At 35.4% G+C, this 19740-nt stretch overlaps 2 protein-coding genes across 2 annotated transcripts; both read right to left on the reverse strand.

The window, feature by feature from the left end:
- Nucleotides 1-4287: 4287 nt before the first annotated feature.
- LOC121237150 (26S proteasome non-ATPase regulatory subunit 13 homolog A) lies at nucleotides 4288-10350 on the reverse strand. Its single transcript, XM_041133755.1, has 6 exons — nucleotides 9977-10350; nucleotides 7840-8286; nucleotides 6677-6757; nucleotides 5565-5761; nucleotides 5337-5436; nucleotides 4288-4852 (listed from the first exon to the last, which is right to left on the reverse strand). Exons 1-6 carry the CDS (start codon nucleotides 10127-10129, stop codon nucleotides 4667-4669), a joined length of 1164 nt encoding a protein of 387 aa, XP_040989689.1. The 5' UTR covers nucleotides 10130-10350; the 3' UTR covers nucleotides 4288-4666.
- Nucleotides 10351-13550: 3200 nt separating this feature from the next.
- Nucleotides 13551-19219, reverse strand: LOC121237151 (26S proteasome non-ATPase regulatory subunit 13 homolog A-like). The gene is made up of 6 exons (XM_041133756.1): nucleotides 18950-19219; nucleotides 16854-17300; nucleotides 15443-15523; nucleotides 14698-14894; nucleotides 14461-14560; nucleotides 13551-14086 (listed from the first exon to the last, which is right to left on the reverse strand). The coding sequence occupies exons 1-6, from the start codon at nucleotides 19100-19102 to the stop codon at nucleotides 13901-13903; spliced, it is 1164 nt and encodes a 387-aa protein (XP_040989690.1). The 5' UTR covers nucleotides 19103-19219; the 3' UTR covers nucleotides 13551-13900.
- Between the last annotated feature and the right edge of the window lie 521 nt (nucleotides 19220-19740).

Below are 19740 nucleotides of genomic sequence, written 5' to 3' on the forward strand. Positions count from 1 at the left end.
TTTTGGTGGCTGTTTTTTTCTCATTTTATGTGGTGACTGTTGATTGATTTTATGTATACACGTGGATTTGAGATTCCTTGATCAACAAGGTTTCAGTGCAGAATCGGAGATATATTTCAGATTTTTATTTTTATTTTTATTTTTTGGAAAAATACACAGATCACCTCTTAAATTACCATCATCCAATTTGTAAGTAGCCCCAAGCAATTTTGGCATTCACCCTAGAAATTGTAATTTATCCGCTAAATAAGATTTTTAAACAAATAATCCGTTACAAAATTAAAATTAAAATTAAAAAATGGAAAAGAGAGGAGTAAAGTTTGCTATTACCGATAAAAAGATATTGGTGAATTTCCTTTGAAAAAGGGTGGGAATAGAAAGAGAAGAAAGAAGACTGCTGAATCATTCATGCTTTCTCTGAAATATGAAATTGCCCTTGTAAGCTTAATCCACGTGCATCCCCCATAAATAGAGCCCCTAAGCTTCCATTTGCTCATGGCAAGTTGTTGAAGATTTTTGAGATTTTTGTACGATAGATACATTGACACATGCACAGAGGAGAAAACATAAACACGAAAGAAGATACAGTTTTTGAAAAGAAATGTTACTAAAGTAAATTTACAAACAAGCGTGGCTTAATATACCGCAACAGATTGTAAAACTCTTTTTCATTATAAACTAGATCTTTTTTTTTAATAAGTAAACAAATTTTATTGATCAAAGAATAGGCAAAGCCATATACAAAATTCTAATAGAAAAAAATGAAGGCATGCCCTAACCTAAGTAAGCGCATTATAGACAAGAAAATCATGTAGGTTCATGCCATTGAAGTCAACAACAATGGCTCAAGTACAGTGTTCTAAAGAATAAATTTTTCAGCTCCTCCTATTATCTCTCATTGTCTTCAAATGTCATGTCATTACACTCCTGCCATAAATACCACACATGCATATAGGGACCATATTTCAGACATCTTTAATCTGTTACATGCCTCTTAGATTTGTCCAGCTGGCCAGCACTGCCATCACTGCCTTCGACATAATCCAAGACAAGTCTCTACTAAACACCTCATTCCATAATACCTAGCTGTCTCACAATGTAGTAGGAGATGGTTTACAGACTCTCCCTCTTCTCTACACATGCAACACCAATCTACAATGATTACCCTTCGTTTCATCAAGTTGTTAGTTGTAAGAATCTTCCTCAACGAGGCTGTCCAAACAAAAAAAGTAGTTTTGGGAGGCGCCTTATGTCTCCAAAGCCTTCTCCATAGAAACTGAGTTTTGGGTTCTTGTGTGAGAGCCTTATAAAAAGAGCGAATCGAGAATACCCATTTACCATCGGGTATCCACCACAATACTTCTTCCTGTTGATTGCTCGGTTTTATGGAGTACAAAAGGCTGTAAAAATATGCAAAATTGCTCATTTCCCAGTTTTGTGCCACCCTAATAAAAATGATGTTCCAACGAATCTGCCCCTCGGATATCTCCATGACTTTCGTCACTAATGCATCTTTGACACTAGCAATATTGAACAGTGAAGGAAATATCTCTTGTAAAGTACTATTACTACACCAAATGTCTCTCCAGAATTTAATCTTAGAGCTCTCACCCAAATGAAGTCTAGTGTGTCAAGTCAAGACCTCTCATCCTCTTCGAATGTGTTTCCACAAACCCACTCCATACGCCCTCTTACTTCTTTAGTGCACCATCCCCCCATAAACCTCCATATTTACTCTCAATCACCAACTTCCACAGGGCTTCTAGTTCCTTATGATATCTCCACAGCCATTTGCCAAGTAATGCCTGGTTAAAAATCCTCATACTTCTAATGCTCAAACCATCATTAGAAATGGGACGGCATACATTCTCTCACTTGACTAGGTGAAACTTAAACTCCTCCCTACTACACTCCACAAGAAATCACGTTGGAGTTTCTCAATTTGAACTACTACACTTGTAGGTATAGAGAACAGGGATAAAAAATAAGATGGTAAATTAGATAAAGTACTTTTAATCAAAGTAATCCTACTACTTTTTGACAAATACATTATTTTTCATCCTGCCAATCTCCGTTCTACTTTCTCAATCATTGTGTCCCATAAAGAGGACACTCTCGAAGGAGCCCCCAACGAAAGGCTCAGGTAAGTCATAGGAAGTGAGGTTATCTTACACCCCAATATGTTGGCCAGCTATCGTAAATTGAGAACACCTCCAATTGGCACCATCTCTCTGATTTGTAGAAGTTCACTTTCAACCTGGATGCTGCTTCAAAACAAAGGAGTAGGGCCTCCAGTGCTCGAATATGATTTTGATCAGCCTCACAAAAGATAAATATATCATCTGCAAACAACAAATGAGATATGTTAATGATTCCCCTCTTTGGGATTCCGATCGAAAAGCCATCCACAAAACCATTATTAACCAATGCCGAGGTCATCCTACTAAGCGCCTCCATCACAATAAAAAACAGCAATGACAATAACGGGTCTCCTTATCTTAGGCCTTGTGTGCTATAAAAAAAACTAGCTGCACTGCCATTTATCAACACTAAGAATTTCACTGTTAATAAGCACCAACGGATCCATGACCACCACCTCTCCCCAAAACCACACCTCCCAAAAAGGTAGAGAAGGAAATCCCAGTTAACGTGATCATACGCCTTCTCCATATCTAACTTGCAAATGATCATTCTTGTGCCAGCCTTTAATCTACTATCCAGACATTCATTAGCAATAAGAACCGCATCAAGAATTTGTCTCCCTCTTACAAAAACATTTTGGGGTTTTGTAATGATCTTCCCCAAAACCTCACTTAGACGGTTCCCCAACACTTTAGAAATTCTTTTATATACCTCATTCACTAAGCTTATGGGCCGAAACTCTTTAACCTCCATAGCCCCCACCTTCTTTGGTATCAATGCAAGAAAAGTGGTGTTGAGGTTTTTTTTTAAATTTTCCAACCGAGAATAGCTCCTAAAACACCCTTATAAGATCTTCTTTTATCACTTCCCAACAAGTTTGAAAGAAGCTCATAGAGAAATCGTCAGGCCCCGGTGTATTGTCTTTAACCATTTTCCTCACTACATCGTAAACCTCCGCCTCCTCAAAGGCTCTCTCCATATGAGATACATCATTTGGCCCAATGGTGTCAAAGGCAGGACCATCAAGGGTAAGTCATCATCCCTCATGCTCGGTTAGAAGCTGCTCAAATAAATCAGCTACATGACTGTGGATAACCTAGTCTTCCTTATACTCAACACCGTCAATTTTCAGCATCTCAATGTTGTTTCTCGATGGGAGTTCGCAATTCTATGGAAGAATTTGGTACTTCAATCTCCTTCCCTCAACTACAAGGCTCTCGATTTTTTATGCCATGACGTCTCTTCTAATAATATAATCATTTCAAGGTCCACAACCAACATTGGCATTTGTGCTAGCTCATCCTGTGTAAGAGGTCGAGTCTCTTGTAATCTCTTGAACTCCTAAATCTCTATCACCTTGATTTTCTTGCGCTCCCCTATATCTCCAAAAGACTACATATCAATGTTTTGAATACCGTACCAGACACCGTACCGGTCAAGGCACTGGAACGAAATATTTCGATACCGGTACCGTTTCGGGATAGCGTTTCGGGATAGTCGATATATGAATAAATTATATATATAAATATATATAAAAATTATATTCCAAAATAATAGTCTATATATAAATAAATTATATATAAATACATATATATAAAAATTATAAATAGTCTAATCTAAATTGGGGGTTAAAAAATAAACTTGTGGTTTGAAAAAAAAAAAAAGGCCGAAATTTAGGCCGGTACCGGCCGGTATTTTGGCCGATACGGAACAGGTATAGTACCTGTACTGGCCGGACGGCCGAAATGAAAAATTTCGACCGTACCGGCCGGTACGGTACAAAATTTAAAACACTGCTACATATTCCAAAGCTTCAGATCTTTTTTTAGTGCTTTCAATTTACCCACTGGAATGAAGATAGGAGTATCCTGAAACTAATATGAGGACCACCATTGTCTCACCCTATGATCTATCTACAAAGTTTTCTGATTTCACCCACGTTTTCAAATTTGAAATGTCGTCACCTTCTTCGAAGACCACCACAATAATCTTCATAAACTAGATAAAACATATAATATTAAGCTACGTCTGTTTATAAACTTTGTTTCATAAAATCTCTTTTTCGGTATAGAAGTTTTCCAAAAATTGCATAACCTTAGCCTATTCAGACGTGCAGAATATGTAAAAAGTATATAATGAAAACCCTGAAAGAAAACGAAATGCATTTCAACAGTACGAAGAATATCACATCTGATTGCATGTAAGAAGAAAATTCCAAATAATTAGTCTGATAACCACTCTAAAGCGTAAAAACGGCCGTTTGTTTTCATTTGATGCGCCACGTCTCTAGGCTTGCATGACACTATAGAACCCATGACCCTGAAGTGAACTACAATAGGGGCTGCTCCTTCCAGGAAACTGAATCAAAATAATTTGGCAAAAAGAAAGGAAGCATAAAACTGGCGGTACTGATCATGCAACTTAAGGAGTTTCACTGTCTCTCTTTTTTGTTCGGCTTTGATATTTCCCCCCATTTATGTCATGGAATTGTTACAATAGCCATGAGCAAATCAGTAAACAAAAATCAGGATGCAACAAGATCGGGTGTTTCTGCCTCGATGGATACCAAAGCTTTGCGCACTTTATCCAACCAATTGTCAAGACGGTCACGCAAGGACTGGATCTGTGGAATCCCCAAAACTCTTGGCTGCACCCAGGATACATGCACGGTTCCCTCAACTTGATCGATTATACCTTCAATTAGATGAACCTGCAGTATGCATCCTCCCAGAGGTTTAAGTATCAAATAGAAAATTTTTCATAATAAAAAAATAAATAAAAAGTGGAAAAAAAAGCAAACCCTATCAACTATAAAGCATGTCTCTCTCTCTGTTTTTTTTTTCATTACAATTACAATGCTTGTCTATGGGTAGAGAACTAATAACCAACAATTATCGTACACAAATTACGTCAGTGTGAAAACACAGGATTTCCTTCTTTGATGATGAAAATTCACCAACCATAACAGTGAGCATAAGTTTTTCCCCGTCCCCAGAAAATTAGAAAAGCTACACCAAACTTATTGAGAAACATATAATATCTTATAAGTTAGAAACCTAAAATATTTAAAATGAATAAAGAAATAAACTGACTGATACACATGCAAAGCAAGAAACTTAGTAAAGGTAATACGATTCACAAAGCATGTGAATCTCAACTGCACATTAATGATATTCAAAGACACATGGACTTACAGAAAGGCTCTTGATAAGAAGATGCTCTACATCCTCGATAGAAATTTTTGTGCGCTCAGCAATGATACTCAAAGGTATAGTTCGATCTTCAGAAGATCGGCTGCAAGGGAACATGTAGTAATTCAGTCCAACAATGATTCATACTAATCCTATACAGCAGAAAACCAAAAAACTTATCTTTACTGGCACAAATCAATAGTAAAAGATAATAACATAAAGGTTCTAAACCTGAAAATAATTTCCATCAAGCAGAGAATGTTTATCTTTTCCAACAGCTTCTTCTCGTTCTCGACTAATGCTGGTTGAGCCCTCAGAGCAGCATTATGCACCCGACATAATTCCTGATAACGAACTAAATCACCAGAGTTAAATGCCTCCAGAATATAATAGAGCCACTCAACCTTTGTCCCCAGAAGACTCTTAATCTGCAGAAGTTAAAAGAAGTCATTCCCCAACATGGAAGGCTGCAGAAGAATTTGGTAAGAGAAAATCCTATAGTATTGAAACTAAAGTCTCGTTCTATTTCACAAAACTTTTCATATCATCTCATCTCATAATCATTACAACTTTTTCAAACTCTCACATAAAAATATAATAAAAGATTCAACTTTTTCAAATCCCAAAACAAAAATAATATTAAAAAAATATATTCTAACAATCTTTTATTCAACTTTCAACTTTTATCTTATCTCATCTCATCTGCGAAAACAAACGAGGCCTAGTTCATATCGTTCTAACGTTTTTCAAGCTTCCCAGGCAGTAAACATTATATCAAAATGTACTCTTATTTCTAAAAATTACAAGGAATCTATAAAAACATCCAGGAACGTTCATAAATGTACTCTTAGTTCTTTAAATATTGCAAATACATTTTACTATTACTAATATTCCAATCTGGACTAATTTGGTTTTGGTGTGTCCATAAATGAAAGATAATATAATCGAGTTTGCTCAAGCATTGTAATAAGCATCAATGAAGGAAAATAATTTCGCCAACAGGATGGATAAGCAACCTTATACTACTTGGTTTTTTTTTTTTTTTTTTTATAAGTAAGAAGTTTTATTAATCCACGTAAATAGGCAATATCCAAGTACACAGGAAGTATACAAGAAAGGGCCTGGTTGCAGACTGCTCGCTATGAAAAGAGCCTTATACTACTTGATTCAAGGAAAATAGAGTAATAAACCAGCATGAAAGTATGGAGATTCAAGGACAAGTCCAAGCCACATCTGGGTTTTATACTTTTGCCTCCCAGGTAATAATATCATTCCATTCAACACTCTTCCTATACTCAATCCAAAGTGCTACAGATCATAAGAACATTACTGAAGACACTTACAACAGGATGGGCAAGGAGCTCTCCAAAGTTGTAGATGTTATCGCCCAGAAGTGCAGAAAGGGACAAATCGAATGCCAAATCCTAAAATATGAATTCGGGATCCAAAGGTTAGAACCACATAAAAGACACAAAAAATACGCAAACAATCTTTATACATATATATATATATATATGTAAGTAAGAATATCTTTATAAATAAAAAATAAAATAAAACATAATCTAATGATCTTTAATGATCTTGTTTAAGCAGGATGTCAACAGATGTTACCATTTGTGCACCAATTACAATAAATTTTGAATACATGAATCAAAAAACATAAAATTATTTTAGAAAAAGGAATAACCGCATTCAAAAAGATTGAACATAGACAAGTGCTTCAGGATTCAAAGAAAATGGAGATTTAGGCTACGTTTGGGTAGTGAGAATACCTGAGAAGTGTTGAGAATGTTTGTGAATAGTAGTAAAAAAGTAATAATAGAATAATAAATAGTAGGTAAAAAGTAATGAATAGTAAAAAAGTAGGTGAAAAGTAATAATAAAGTAAAGAATAGTAGTGAGAGTACTTGAGGTACTCTTGGTACCCAAACGTAGCCTTAGGTAATATCTAGTCGCATTAGCCTCATAATTTCTTTCCATGATGACCTCAGGCAGTAGGTTTTTGACCAAGTGGACTGCTAGAACAATTATCTGAAGCAGTATGATGAATAAATTCTTAGTAGATCCTGGTTAATTAAAAACCTAACATGTTGAGGCCCTGAATTTAAATTTATTTATTACATACACTAGTCATTACTGCCACCACTAGGTTTTCACACATTGTTCAGCTTGAACATGGGCCTGGCATAATCACCATCGAACTATACCACTCAAACCAGGACACAATCTTGATTTACCTTCCACGGATAATACTTGGACCAAAGAGCATAACACATTTTCTTTCATACAGTGCTATTAGTTACAATTCCACAGATCCTGTAGGCAACCACTGGCATGTAACTTAGCAAACCATCAGTGGGCCACAATCACACATTTCAAACCTTCCGGTATGAATGTAAGATGACATACCAAAATGACCTAGGCGAGAGAAAGCAAACCAACAATTATTTTATGCAACCACTGACATGTAAGCCAGAGAAAGAAGAGCGCAATCAAAATCACATACCAGTTTAAATGATTCTGAGAGAGACTCCACTGAAGTATATGCCAGATAAAGAAGAGCACTTTTATAGAACTCGGCAAATTCTTTACAAAATTTATGGTACTGAGATGAAACCCAGTAATGGCTAGCATACACAGATGGATCAATGTCAGTCATACTGTCAAGGGCACTCTTTCCATCTTCTAGAAGTTTCTTGCACTCTTTTTGGTTCCCTTGCTCAAGTTTAAATGTGGCTATTTGCATGTTGATGTAAAGTATTGGCTCTTCAATACGCTGCTCTCTGGTGGCTCGAAGTTTCTCGATCACCCCTTCAAGATAGGTAATTGCAGCTTCTTTCTCTGCATACTGCCTAGAAACTATGACAGCAAAGTGTGCAAGCTTGAGAAGATTGATTTTAGTTTCAAAGTCGGTGATGAAATTGTGATATAACTGTATCAGAGCGTCACCGGCCTGAAATTGAATTTAACGGGAAAGAAAAGTGTTAGATGCATATGGAAAGGAAACATAGACAAAGATAAATCACATTTAATCTTTTCCAAGTCCAACAAGTTGGGAAAACATGTTGGAGGAGAGCAATGTCCAATCTCATATGCATACCTCTAGTGCACTTGGGCTATGCCTATCTTTATCAATACAATTACTTCTTACTTCTAAAAAATGGGGAGAGCAATGTTCAATCCATAGTACCCAAGCCACTAAATAAAGACATAGTAGTAGTGCAAAATCATGGTTAATCACTTGGACAATGAAATTGACTTGGCAATTGAATCAGATACTCCGCATCAAAATGTATTTGAATAGGAAATATAGCACTGGATCTACAATAATGTCTGTTGTTAGTCATTGATAACATCACAGTGTGCAATCTAACCTCATTTAAGCATATGCATGTTAATAACATAGCCTTATCACATTTTATATAATGCAGAAAATTTCATAGGTCCTTACGCCGGGGGATTTTTTATCAATATTGTTTGTAGAGGATACAGACAAAGCAATGACAGCCAAAAGTTTGCATGGCAATCATAACAACTAAGGGCTTGGGGTCATTACGCAAGAATAGGAGAACTATTAAATGACCAAATATAACTAATATTCCTTGGCTGCATGTCATTGATGCCCAATCACACCTCACTCACCCTTAGGGCACAGTTTACAAGATCCATTCATCGCAAAGATATCAACAGACTCATTTCTGCATGTAATTAATGTCCAATAACCAATGACACTCCACCCTTGGGGTGCACAGTTCACAAGACCCATTCATGGCAAAGACCTTGACAGACTCATTTTACTTCTATGGTTGTCCCTATCCTTAGAATACTGCACAATCTGTTTGAGTTTATCGTGTTTAGAAAATCCTCATGACCTACTATATACACATAGGTGAAAGGGCACTCCTTCAATTACTCCAAATTCAGAATAATCACTTACAAATCAAGTAAACACTATAACTATACTCCGATAACTTTGATCCGTTAACCATGCATCTTAATATAATTATATAAGTCCATGGCGTGCGCACACACACTGAACCAGTTTACACTGAAAAGTATTAATCACGTGTGATACGTAATAAGTATTCTAACTTGAGAAAAACTACCATATATTTTGTATGACGGTTGTAAAACAAACAACCGAAACTGAATCCCTTTTAATTTTTTTCTCGATGGGAAAACAAGATTTTATTGATACTGATAATAGGCTTAGCCCAAGTACACGGGTGAATCCCTTTGCAGATTAATTTCAATCTCTCACATTCAATTCTAGAGATAAGACTCAATTTCTCTCCTGCCTACATTATCCACTCATATATAGGGTCACCAATAATAAGCTAAACACGAAACCAAAAAATAATGTAATTGTCATGCACACTATAAAAAGTTTTTTCAATGTTATGATCATCGGCACGTTAAAACCCCTAATTCCCACGTAAAACCTCAGTTCATAACGCGGAACCCAATTTCCCAATCTTCATTTTCAATGGAAACCCTAATTATCCAGGAAGAAAACAAAACAAAACTCCGCCTCATATATAAAAAGGGGCGTTTTGAGATTCAAAAACCCTAATCCCCAAACCCATACACGCACGAAAATACTCGGAGCAGAAGAATAGGGTAGCGAAAGAAAACAGGCAGACCTGGAATACGGCGAGGGCGACGAACTGCTCGAGCTTGGCGGTAAGCTGGTGCCAGAGCTTCCTCTGGTACAGATCTGCGAGAGAGGCGTACCAGTCGGCAAGCTCCGGATGCGCGTTGCGCAGCGACTCCAGGTATTGCAGCGGCGCAGCCATATCTGTGACGCACGGAGAGAGAGAGAGAAAGAGAATAGAAAGAGAGAGAGAGAGAGAGAGAAGAGAGCCGGTTCGTTTTTATAAGAGAGAAGCTTCTTTTTCTTGAGTTCAAAGAAAAGAACAAAAGATACAGAAAGAGTGAAAGTACAGGAACTCCTTAGGTTCGTTTCTGGATCAACCCGGTTTCTATTTTTGAAGGTTGGAGACCTTTCTATCTTAATAAGAGAAGAACAAGGAAAACATTTTAAATTTCTTTGCATATAAATGATATTTGCAGTGTTTGATTGTTCTCTCGTATCCCTTTACAAATAGTTAAATCGTATGGTTAGATGAAAAAATTATTTATTAATAGCGACTCTCATTTCTTTTAATGGGTAATATGTAGAGACTGTACACTTTAAAACTGTATATAATATTATATTTAACTTGTACACCTAAAATTACAAATATAATATTTTCTTAAAAATTGAATTTTTTTTCTTGAATTTCATATTTACCTATTTTTTTCTATAAATATCATCTCTCTAAAAATAATATCACTTTAGGTAAACACCCTCTCCTTACAACGTAATTAAAGTTATACTTGTAATTGTGCAAATAAAATATCTAAATTGATAAAATAAATACATTTTTTCATCCCGAAACAATCAAACTATCTTATATTTTAAGTACGAGTTATAGGCATAAAAGATTATTGTCAAATTATCATTTTAAGTAATATTATATATAATCGTAGAGTATGAAAGTATCGTGTAATCACTTAAAAAAAATAAAATTTATTATTAATTTTTTTTATATAGATCTCATATATATATTTATCTTTTTCAAATAAATTATATGATATTTAAGCATTCCACCACTATAAATATCATTCCTATAGAGAGAAATATAGTTAATTCATCCCCTCAAGTTCGGATAGCTATTTAGCTCTAGGTTTCATAGCCTTTGTTGCCAACGGAGAGCGTGTCGTCCGAGAATGAAGATAAATGGGCTGGGCTCGAAATTCGGATGGTATGCTGATGGGCCAGTTTGTTAGAACTGGATTGGGTTTTAATATGTTTGGACTTAAGAGTTAAGAATTTATAAAAAAATAAAAAATAAAAAAAAAATAAAATAAAAATTCTGAGTAGGAAGTTTTTAAGATTTTCTGAAAGTGGTGAATATATTGAGACATGTTTTTATTGGGATCGGAAAAAGTGGTGAAGTCTGTTGAAAATATATTGAGGAAGAAAAGTGATTTTAGTCGCTTTTTAGTTCGACAAAAGTTGTTTTAATTTGGTTTGTAAGACATAAGATGAAAATTATTTTGATGGAACGATGTTTGTATTTAGAGTGAAAAATACAAACATTTAGATAATCTAAAGACATATAGTGACAAAATTAGATTTACGCCCCAACATTTAAGTTTTCATCTCATCTCATCATTACAATTTTTTTAAATTTTCACACAAAATATAATAAACAATTTAACTTTTTCAAATTTTAAAACAATAATAATATTTTATTCAACTTTCAACTTTCATATCATCTCAACTCACTATCTAAACTACATTTTATTCACATACTATACTTATACTATATTCTCATTGCATTATGTTGATATACAAAGGTGGAAGCAGGATTTGGTTTTTTTTGTGTTGGGGGGGACTAGCAAAGTGTGTCGTATGTGTCAGCATAAGTAATATATATTTTTTATATATGAATATATAGAAAACAATAATCATAGGTCATGAATTTGTAAACAAAAAATACATGTCTATAAATGCAAAAAGTTTTCTATTTTGATAGAGACCTTTACAAAAAGAAAAGGTCAACGACAATCTTTTATAGAATAAAATTCATCCATTATCCTTTCTGAAGTGAAATTTTTGATAATTTTTTCTCAATATAAACTATCAAATGATCTGCAAGAAACTCATCTTTCATTCGAGTACACAATCTAATTTTTATAAGTACTGATAGTAGCAATAAGAAGAATCCAAAGAAAACTATAACTTAAAGAGTCATTGGAAATATGCAAAGAGGAAAATAAACAAATAAGAATACGAGTCAGAGTCATTGAGTATGATATTTGGAACATAAAAGGATAGGTTATACGGAAACTTAAAAGGTGACTTTTTGGCAGCTGGGAATAAGAAAAGATAATATATTTTGTTAGTTTTAGATTTTTAGATTAAATAATTTATTTCTTCAGGCTATTTTAAAATGACCTATACCTAGGTGAATAGAATAATTGTACATGATTAATTGTAAAAAAATAAATTAAAAAAGGAAAAAACTTACCATAGGAAGAGACTAGACTATAATTTATCTTTTGGGGGGAATTATATTTTCAAGATGCTTAGACCATAAAGGTTTGCTATGATATAGTTAATACTCTTAATAAAATCTTAAGATGAGAACTACAAAATACTTTCATTTGAAACTTGAGAAGAGTGGCAACTCAAAAAGTAGGATGATAGCATGATTTGAGAGCCAGATCTTATCAAAAGTCTAGCTTCCAATTAATCAACCCAAAAGAGAGACCTTGAGAGTTTACTCTCGTTGAGACACTTGAGAACATTGGTAAGGGCAAAGGAAAGAAAGGAAAAAATACAAATAAAAAAATTCATGGCAAGTTAGGATTTTTGAGATGTTTGTAAGAAGAGGAATGATATATACAAGCACTAAATGCACAAGTCTCGCACAAGCCCTTTATAAAAAAGTGGACCTCACTATGAAAAAGTGTGATAAACTCAATTTTTCTCGATGAGACCCACATTTTTACAAAAAACTTGTACAAAGCTTTTACATTTGAGGCTTGTATTTAGCATTACTCAAATAAGATACATTACATCGACACTTGCACATAAAGGAAAAGAGAAATTATTTATACAAATTCCAAATAGACAAGTCTGATACAAATCCCAAATAAACAAACTCCTTGGAAATCCTTGTAAAAAAGTAGACCTCATCTTAAAAAAGTGTAAAAAAAATTATTCTTTCTTAGTTGGATCCAATTTTTTACAAAAGACTTGTATGAGACTTGTCTATTTAGAACTTATACGTAACATTACTCAATAATTTGAATCTTACAAATCAAATTATATCATATGGATGATATGTGATGTAGAGACCTTAAAATAACCTTTCTCAAAGATAAATAGGAAGAAGATATTTTTTTTGAAAAGATAAATACTTTTATCTACAAGTAATTTTTATAAAAATAAGCTTACCAACAGATGTGAGTTGATATACTACTTTAAATTGTAATACTCTTTTTATCATAAATTAAATCTAACATATCACATTAAACTACGTCTGTTAATAAATTTTGTATTGTAAGATCTCCTTATTGATCTAACAAATTTTCAAAGATTGCATAACCTTAGCCTGTTCAGATGTAGCAGTAAATGAAAACCATCAAAGGAAAGGAAATGCATTTCAACACTATGAAGAAGATCACATCTGATTGTATTTAAGAAAAATTCCGAACAAGTAGTCTATTAACCACTGTAAAGCGTAAGAACAGCCGTTCGTTCTCATTTGATGCACCATGTCTCTAGGCATGCCACTATAGAACCCATGACCCTGAAGTGAACTACACTAGGGGCTGCTCCTTCCAGGAAAATGATTAAAACAAAAATAGGCAAAAAGAAAGGAAGCATACAAATGGCGGTACTGACCATGTGACTTAAGGAGTTTGTGTCTCTTTTTGGTCGCCTTTGCAATTTTCCCGCATTTATGTCATGGAGTTGTTACAATGGGCACGAGCAAATCAGTAAACAAAAATCAGGATGCAACAAGATCGGGTGTTTCTGCCTCGATGGATACCAAAGCTTTGCGCACTTTATCCAACCAATTGTCAAGACGGTCACGCAAGGATTGGATCTGTGGAATCCCCAAAACTCTTGGCTGCACCCAGGATACATGCACGGTTCCCTCAACTTGATCGATTATACCTTCAATTAGATGAACCTGCAGTATGCATCCTCCCAGAGGTTCAAGTATCAAATAGAAAATTTTCCATAATTAAAAAAAAAAAAAAAGGTGGGAAAAAAAAAAAAGCAAACCCTATCAACTATAAAGCATGTCTCTTTGATGATGAAAATTCACCAGCCATAACATTGAGCATAAGTTTTCCCCGTCCCCAGAAAATTAGAAAAGCTACACCAAACTTAATGAGAAACATATAATACTTATAAGTTAGAAACCTAAAATATTTAAAATGAATAAACAAATAAACTGACTGATACACATGCAAAGCAGGAAACTTAGTAAAGGTAATACGATTCACAAAGCATGTGAATCTCAACTGCACATTAATGATATTCAAAGACACATGGACTTACAGATAGGCTCTTGATAAGAAGATGCTCTACATCCTCGATAGAAATTTTTGTGCGCTCAGCAATGATACTCAAAGGTATAGTTCGATCTTCAGATGACCGGCTACAAGGGAACATGTAGCAATTCAGTACAACAATGATTTATACTAATCCTATACAGCAAAAAACCAAGAAACTTATCTTCACTGGCACAAATCACAAATCAAAAGTAAAACAAGATAAAATATAAAGGTTCTAAACCTGAAAATAATTTCCATCAAGCAGAGAATGTTTATCTTTTCCAACAGCTTCTTCTCGTTCTCGACTAATGCTGGTTGAGCCCTCAGAGCAACATTATGCACCCGACATAGTTCCTGATAACGAACTAAATCACCAGAGTTGAATGCCTCCAGAATATAATAAAGCCACTCAACCTTTGTCCCCAGAAGACTCTTAATCTGCAGAAGTTAAAAGATGTCATCCCCCAACAAGGAAGGCTGCAGAAAATTTTGGTAAGAGAAAATCCTAAAAGTATTGAAACTAATCCATATCATTCTATCGTTTTTCCAGCTTCCCAGGCAGTAAACATTATATCAAAATGTACTCTTATTTCTAAAAATTACAAGGAATCTATATAAACATCCAGGAGCATTCTTTAAATATTGCAATACATTTTAATATTACTACCATTCCAATCTTGACTAATTTGGTTTTGGTGTGTCCATAAATGAAAGATAATATAATCGAGTTTGCTGAAGCATTGTAATAAGCATCAATGAAGGAAAAGAATTTTGCCAACAGGATGGATAAGCAGCCTTATACTACTTGATTCAAGGAAAATAAAGTAATAAACCAGTAAGAAAGTACAGCGATCAAGGAAAGTTCCAAACCGCATATAGGTTTTTATACTTTTGCCTCCCAGGTAATAGTATCATTCCATTCACCGCTCTTCCTATACTAAATCCAAAGTGCTACAGACGATAAGAACATTACTGAAGACACTTACAACAGGATGGGCAAGGAGCTCTCCAAAGTTGTAGATGTTATCGCCCAGAAGTGCAGAAAGGGACAAATCGAATGCCAAATCCTAAAATATGAATTCGGGATCCAAAGGTTAGAATCACATAATAGACACAAAAATGCGCAAACAATCTTTATATATATATATATATATATATGCAAGTAAGATTATCTTTATAAATAAAAAATAAAATAAAATATATTCTAATGGATCTTATAATGATCTTGTTTAAGCAGGATGTCAATAGATGTTACCATTTGTGCACTAATTACAATAAATTTTGAATATATGAATCAAACGACATAAAAATTATTTTAGAAAAAGGAACACCAGCATTCAAAAAGATTGAACATAGAGAAGTGCTTCAGGATTCAAAGAAAATGGAGACTTAGGTAATATCTAGTTGCATTAGCCTTATTTCTTTCCATGATGACCTCAGGATTTTGGACCAAGTGAGCCGCTAGAACAATTATCTGAAGCAGCATGATGAACAAATTCTTAGTAGATCCTAGCTAATTAAAAGCTTAACATGTTCAGGCCCTGAATTTAAATTTATTTATTTATTTCATACACTAGTCATTACCGCCACTAGGTTTTCACACATTGTTCAGCTTGAACATGGGCCTGGCATAATCACCATCGAACTATACCACTCAAACCAAGACACAATATTGATTGACCTTCCACGGATAATACTCTGACCAAAGAGCAAAACACATTTTATTTTCATACAGTGCTATTAGTTACAATTCCACAGATTCTGTAGGCAACCACTAGCATGTAACTTATGTAACGCTCCAATGAAAGATCCAAACCACATTGCCTATACTCCAAAAGGACTAGTCAATAATACAATTGGAGCCCCATTTGAACCTTATAAAAAGCAAGAACTTCTCATTCCCAAACAATGTGGGATCCTATATATCACCTACCCTTATCGTTATCATATGGGGTATCAAAATCTACCTCCCTTAAATTCCCGATATCCTTGTCAAGCCAGTCCCTCGTAAGTGGCGCGGCTCAAGTCTCACATTTCTGGTTGGGATAGGCTCTAATACCATTTATAAAGCCCTAATGGAAGACCCAAACCCCACATGGTCTATACTCCAAAAAGACTACTCAATGATACAATTGAAGCCCCATTTGAACCTTGTAAAGAGCAAGAACTTCTCTTTCTCAAGCAATGTGGGATCCCATACACCACCTACTCTTATCATATGGGGATCACAAGTTAGCAAACCATCAATGGGTCACAATCACACATTTCAAACCTTCCGTTATGAATGTAAGATGACATGCCAAAATGACCTAGGCGAGAGAAAGCAAACCAACAATTATTTTATGCAACCACTGACATGTAAGCCAAAGAAAGAAGAGCACAATCAAAATCACATACTAGTTTAAATGATTCTGAGAGAGACTCCACTGATGTATATGCCAGATAAAGAAGAGCACTTTTATAGAACTCGGCAAATTCTTTACGAAATTTATGGTACTGAGATGAAACCCAGTAATGGCTAGCATACACAGATGGATCGATGTCGGTCAAACTGTCAAGGGCACTCTTTCCATCCTCTAGAAGTTTCTTGCACTCTTTTGGGTTCCCTTGCTCGAGTTTAAATGTGGCTATTTGCATGTTGATGTAAAGTATTGGCTCTTCAATACGCTGCTCTCTGGTGGCTCGAAGTTTCTCGATCACCCCTTCAAGATAGGTAATTGCAGCTTCTTTCTCTGCATACTGTCTAGAAACTATGACAGCAAAGTGTGCAAGCTTGAGAAGATTGATTTTAGTTTCAAAGTCGGTGATGAAATTGTGATATAACTGTATCAGAGCATCACCAGCCTGAAATTGAATTTAACGGGAAAAAAAGTGTTGGATGCATATGGAAAGGAAACATAGACAAAGATAAATCAAATTTAATCTTTTCCAAGTCCAACAAGTTGGGAACCACGTTTGAGGAGAGCAATGTTCAATTCATAGTACCCAAGCCAATAAATAAAAAAATAGTAGTAGTGCAAAATCGTGGTTAATCACTTGGACAATTTAATTCACTTGGCAAGTGAATCAGATACTCTGCATCAAAATGTATTTGAATAGGAAATATAGCACTGGATCTATAATAATGTTTGTTGTTAGTCATTGATAACATCACAGTCTGCAATCTAACCTCATTTAAGCATACGCATGTTAATAACATAACCTTATCACATTTTATATAACGGAGCAACTAAAATTTCATAGGTCCTTAAGCCGGGGAATTTTTTTATCAATATCATTTGTATAGGATACAAACAAAGCAATGATAGCCAAAAGTTTGCATAGCAATCATAACGACTAAGGGCTTGGGGTCATTACTCGAGAATAGGAGAATTAGTAAATGACCAAATAAAAACTAATATGCCTTTGCTGCATGTCATTGATGCCCAATAACCAATCACACCTCACCCTTAGAGCACAGTTCACATGATCCATTCATAGCAAAAATATTAACAGACTCATTTCTGCATATAATTAATGTCCAATACCAATGCCACTCCACCCTTGGGGTGCACAGTTCACAAGATCCATTCGTGGCAAAGACCTTGACAGACTCATTTTACTTCTACAGGTGTCCCTATCCTTAGAATACTGCACAATCTGTTGGAGTTTATCATGTTTAGACAAACCTCATGACCTACAATATACACATGGGTGAAAGGGCACTCCTTCAATTACTCCAAATTCAGAATGATCACTTACAAATCAAGTAAACACTATAACTATACTCCGATAACTACTAATTAAAAAAAAAAAAAACTATACTCCGATAACTTTGATTCATTAACCATGCATCTTAATATAAGTCCATGGTGTGCGCGCACGCACATTAAACCAGTTTACACCGAAAGGTATTAATCACATGTGATACATTGATACGTAATACAAGTACTATAAGTTGAGAAAAACTACTATATGTTTTGTATTACAGTTGTAAAACAAACAACCAAAACTGAATCCCTTTTAATTTTTTTATTGATAGGAAAACAAGATTTTAATGATAATGATAATAGGCTTAGCCCAATTACACGGGAGAATCCCTTTGCAGATTAATTTCAATCTCTCACATTCAATTCTAGAGATAAGACTCAATTTCTCTCCTGCCTACATCATCCACTCATATCGAGGGTAACCAATAATAAGCTAAACACGAAACAAAAAAATAATGTAATTGTCATGCACACTACAAAAAGTTTCTTCAATGTTGTGATCAGCGGCACGTTAAAACCCATAATTCCCACGTAAAACCTCAGTTCATAACGCAGAACCCAGTTTCCCAATCTTCATTCTCAATGGAAACCCTAATTATCCAGGAACAAAACAAAACAAAACAAAACTCCGCCTCACATATAAAAAGGGGCGTTTTGAGATTCAAAAATCTTAATCCTCAAACCCATACACGCACGAATATACTTGGAGCAGAATAATTGAGCAGCGAAAGAAAGCACACAGACCTGGAATACGGCGAGGGCGATGAACTGCTCGAGCTTGGCGGTAAGCTGGTGCCAGAGCTTCCTCTGGTACAGATCTGCGAGAGAGGCGTACCAGTCGGCAAGCTCCGGATGCGCGTTGCGCAGCGACTCCAGGTATTGCAGCGGCGCAGCCATGTCTGTGACGCACGGGGGGAGAGAGAGAGAGAGAGAGAGAGAGGAGAGAGCCGGTTCGTTTTTATAAGAGAGAAGCTTCTTTTTTCTCGAGTTCAAAGAAAAGAACGAAAGATACTGAAAATACAGGAATGCCTTCGGTATTATCAGCTGTTTCGGTTCGTTTCTGGATCAACCCGGTTTCCATCATTGAAGACCTTTCTATCTTTAATAAGAAGAATGGCGCTTTAGAGCGGTCCGGCTGGTATGTGGACTTTAACATCCCCCAATCAGAACGTGCCACATCAACAATTTTACTTAAACCACAATAGAGCTTATCACAGCAGATCTTTTAGACCCCCTACACACCCGAAATCAATTCTTCATTTTTATATATCAATTCTTCAGATCTTTTATTTTTATATCTTTCCGTAAAATATATTTCCGTATTGTTCAAGCCCTCAGCACCGCCGCAGGGTGCACTTCAGCAGCATCGTCCTCACCGTCATCCTCAGCCACTTCCATGGTCGATGAGCGTCATCCTTATCTGACTAATTATTATTCTATAATTCCACGAAAGCCCCCTTACCCAAACAGAACCCAACAGACTCCTCCCATCTCTCTCTAGAAAGCCCTAACTTTCTCTCTCTAGAAAGCCACCT

This window comes from Juglans microcarpa x Juglans regia, chromosome 6S (genome assembly GCF_004785595.1).
Source record: "Juglans microcarpa x Juglans regia isolate MS1-56 chromosome 6S, Jm3101_v1.0, whole genome shotgun sequence".
NCBI classification, from domain to species: domain Eukaryota; kingdom Viridiplantae; phylum Streptophyta; class Magnoliopsida; order Fagales; family Juglandaceae; genus Juglans; species Juglans microcarpa x Juglans regia.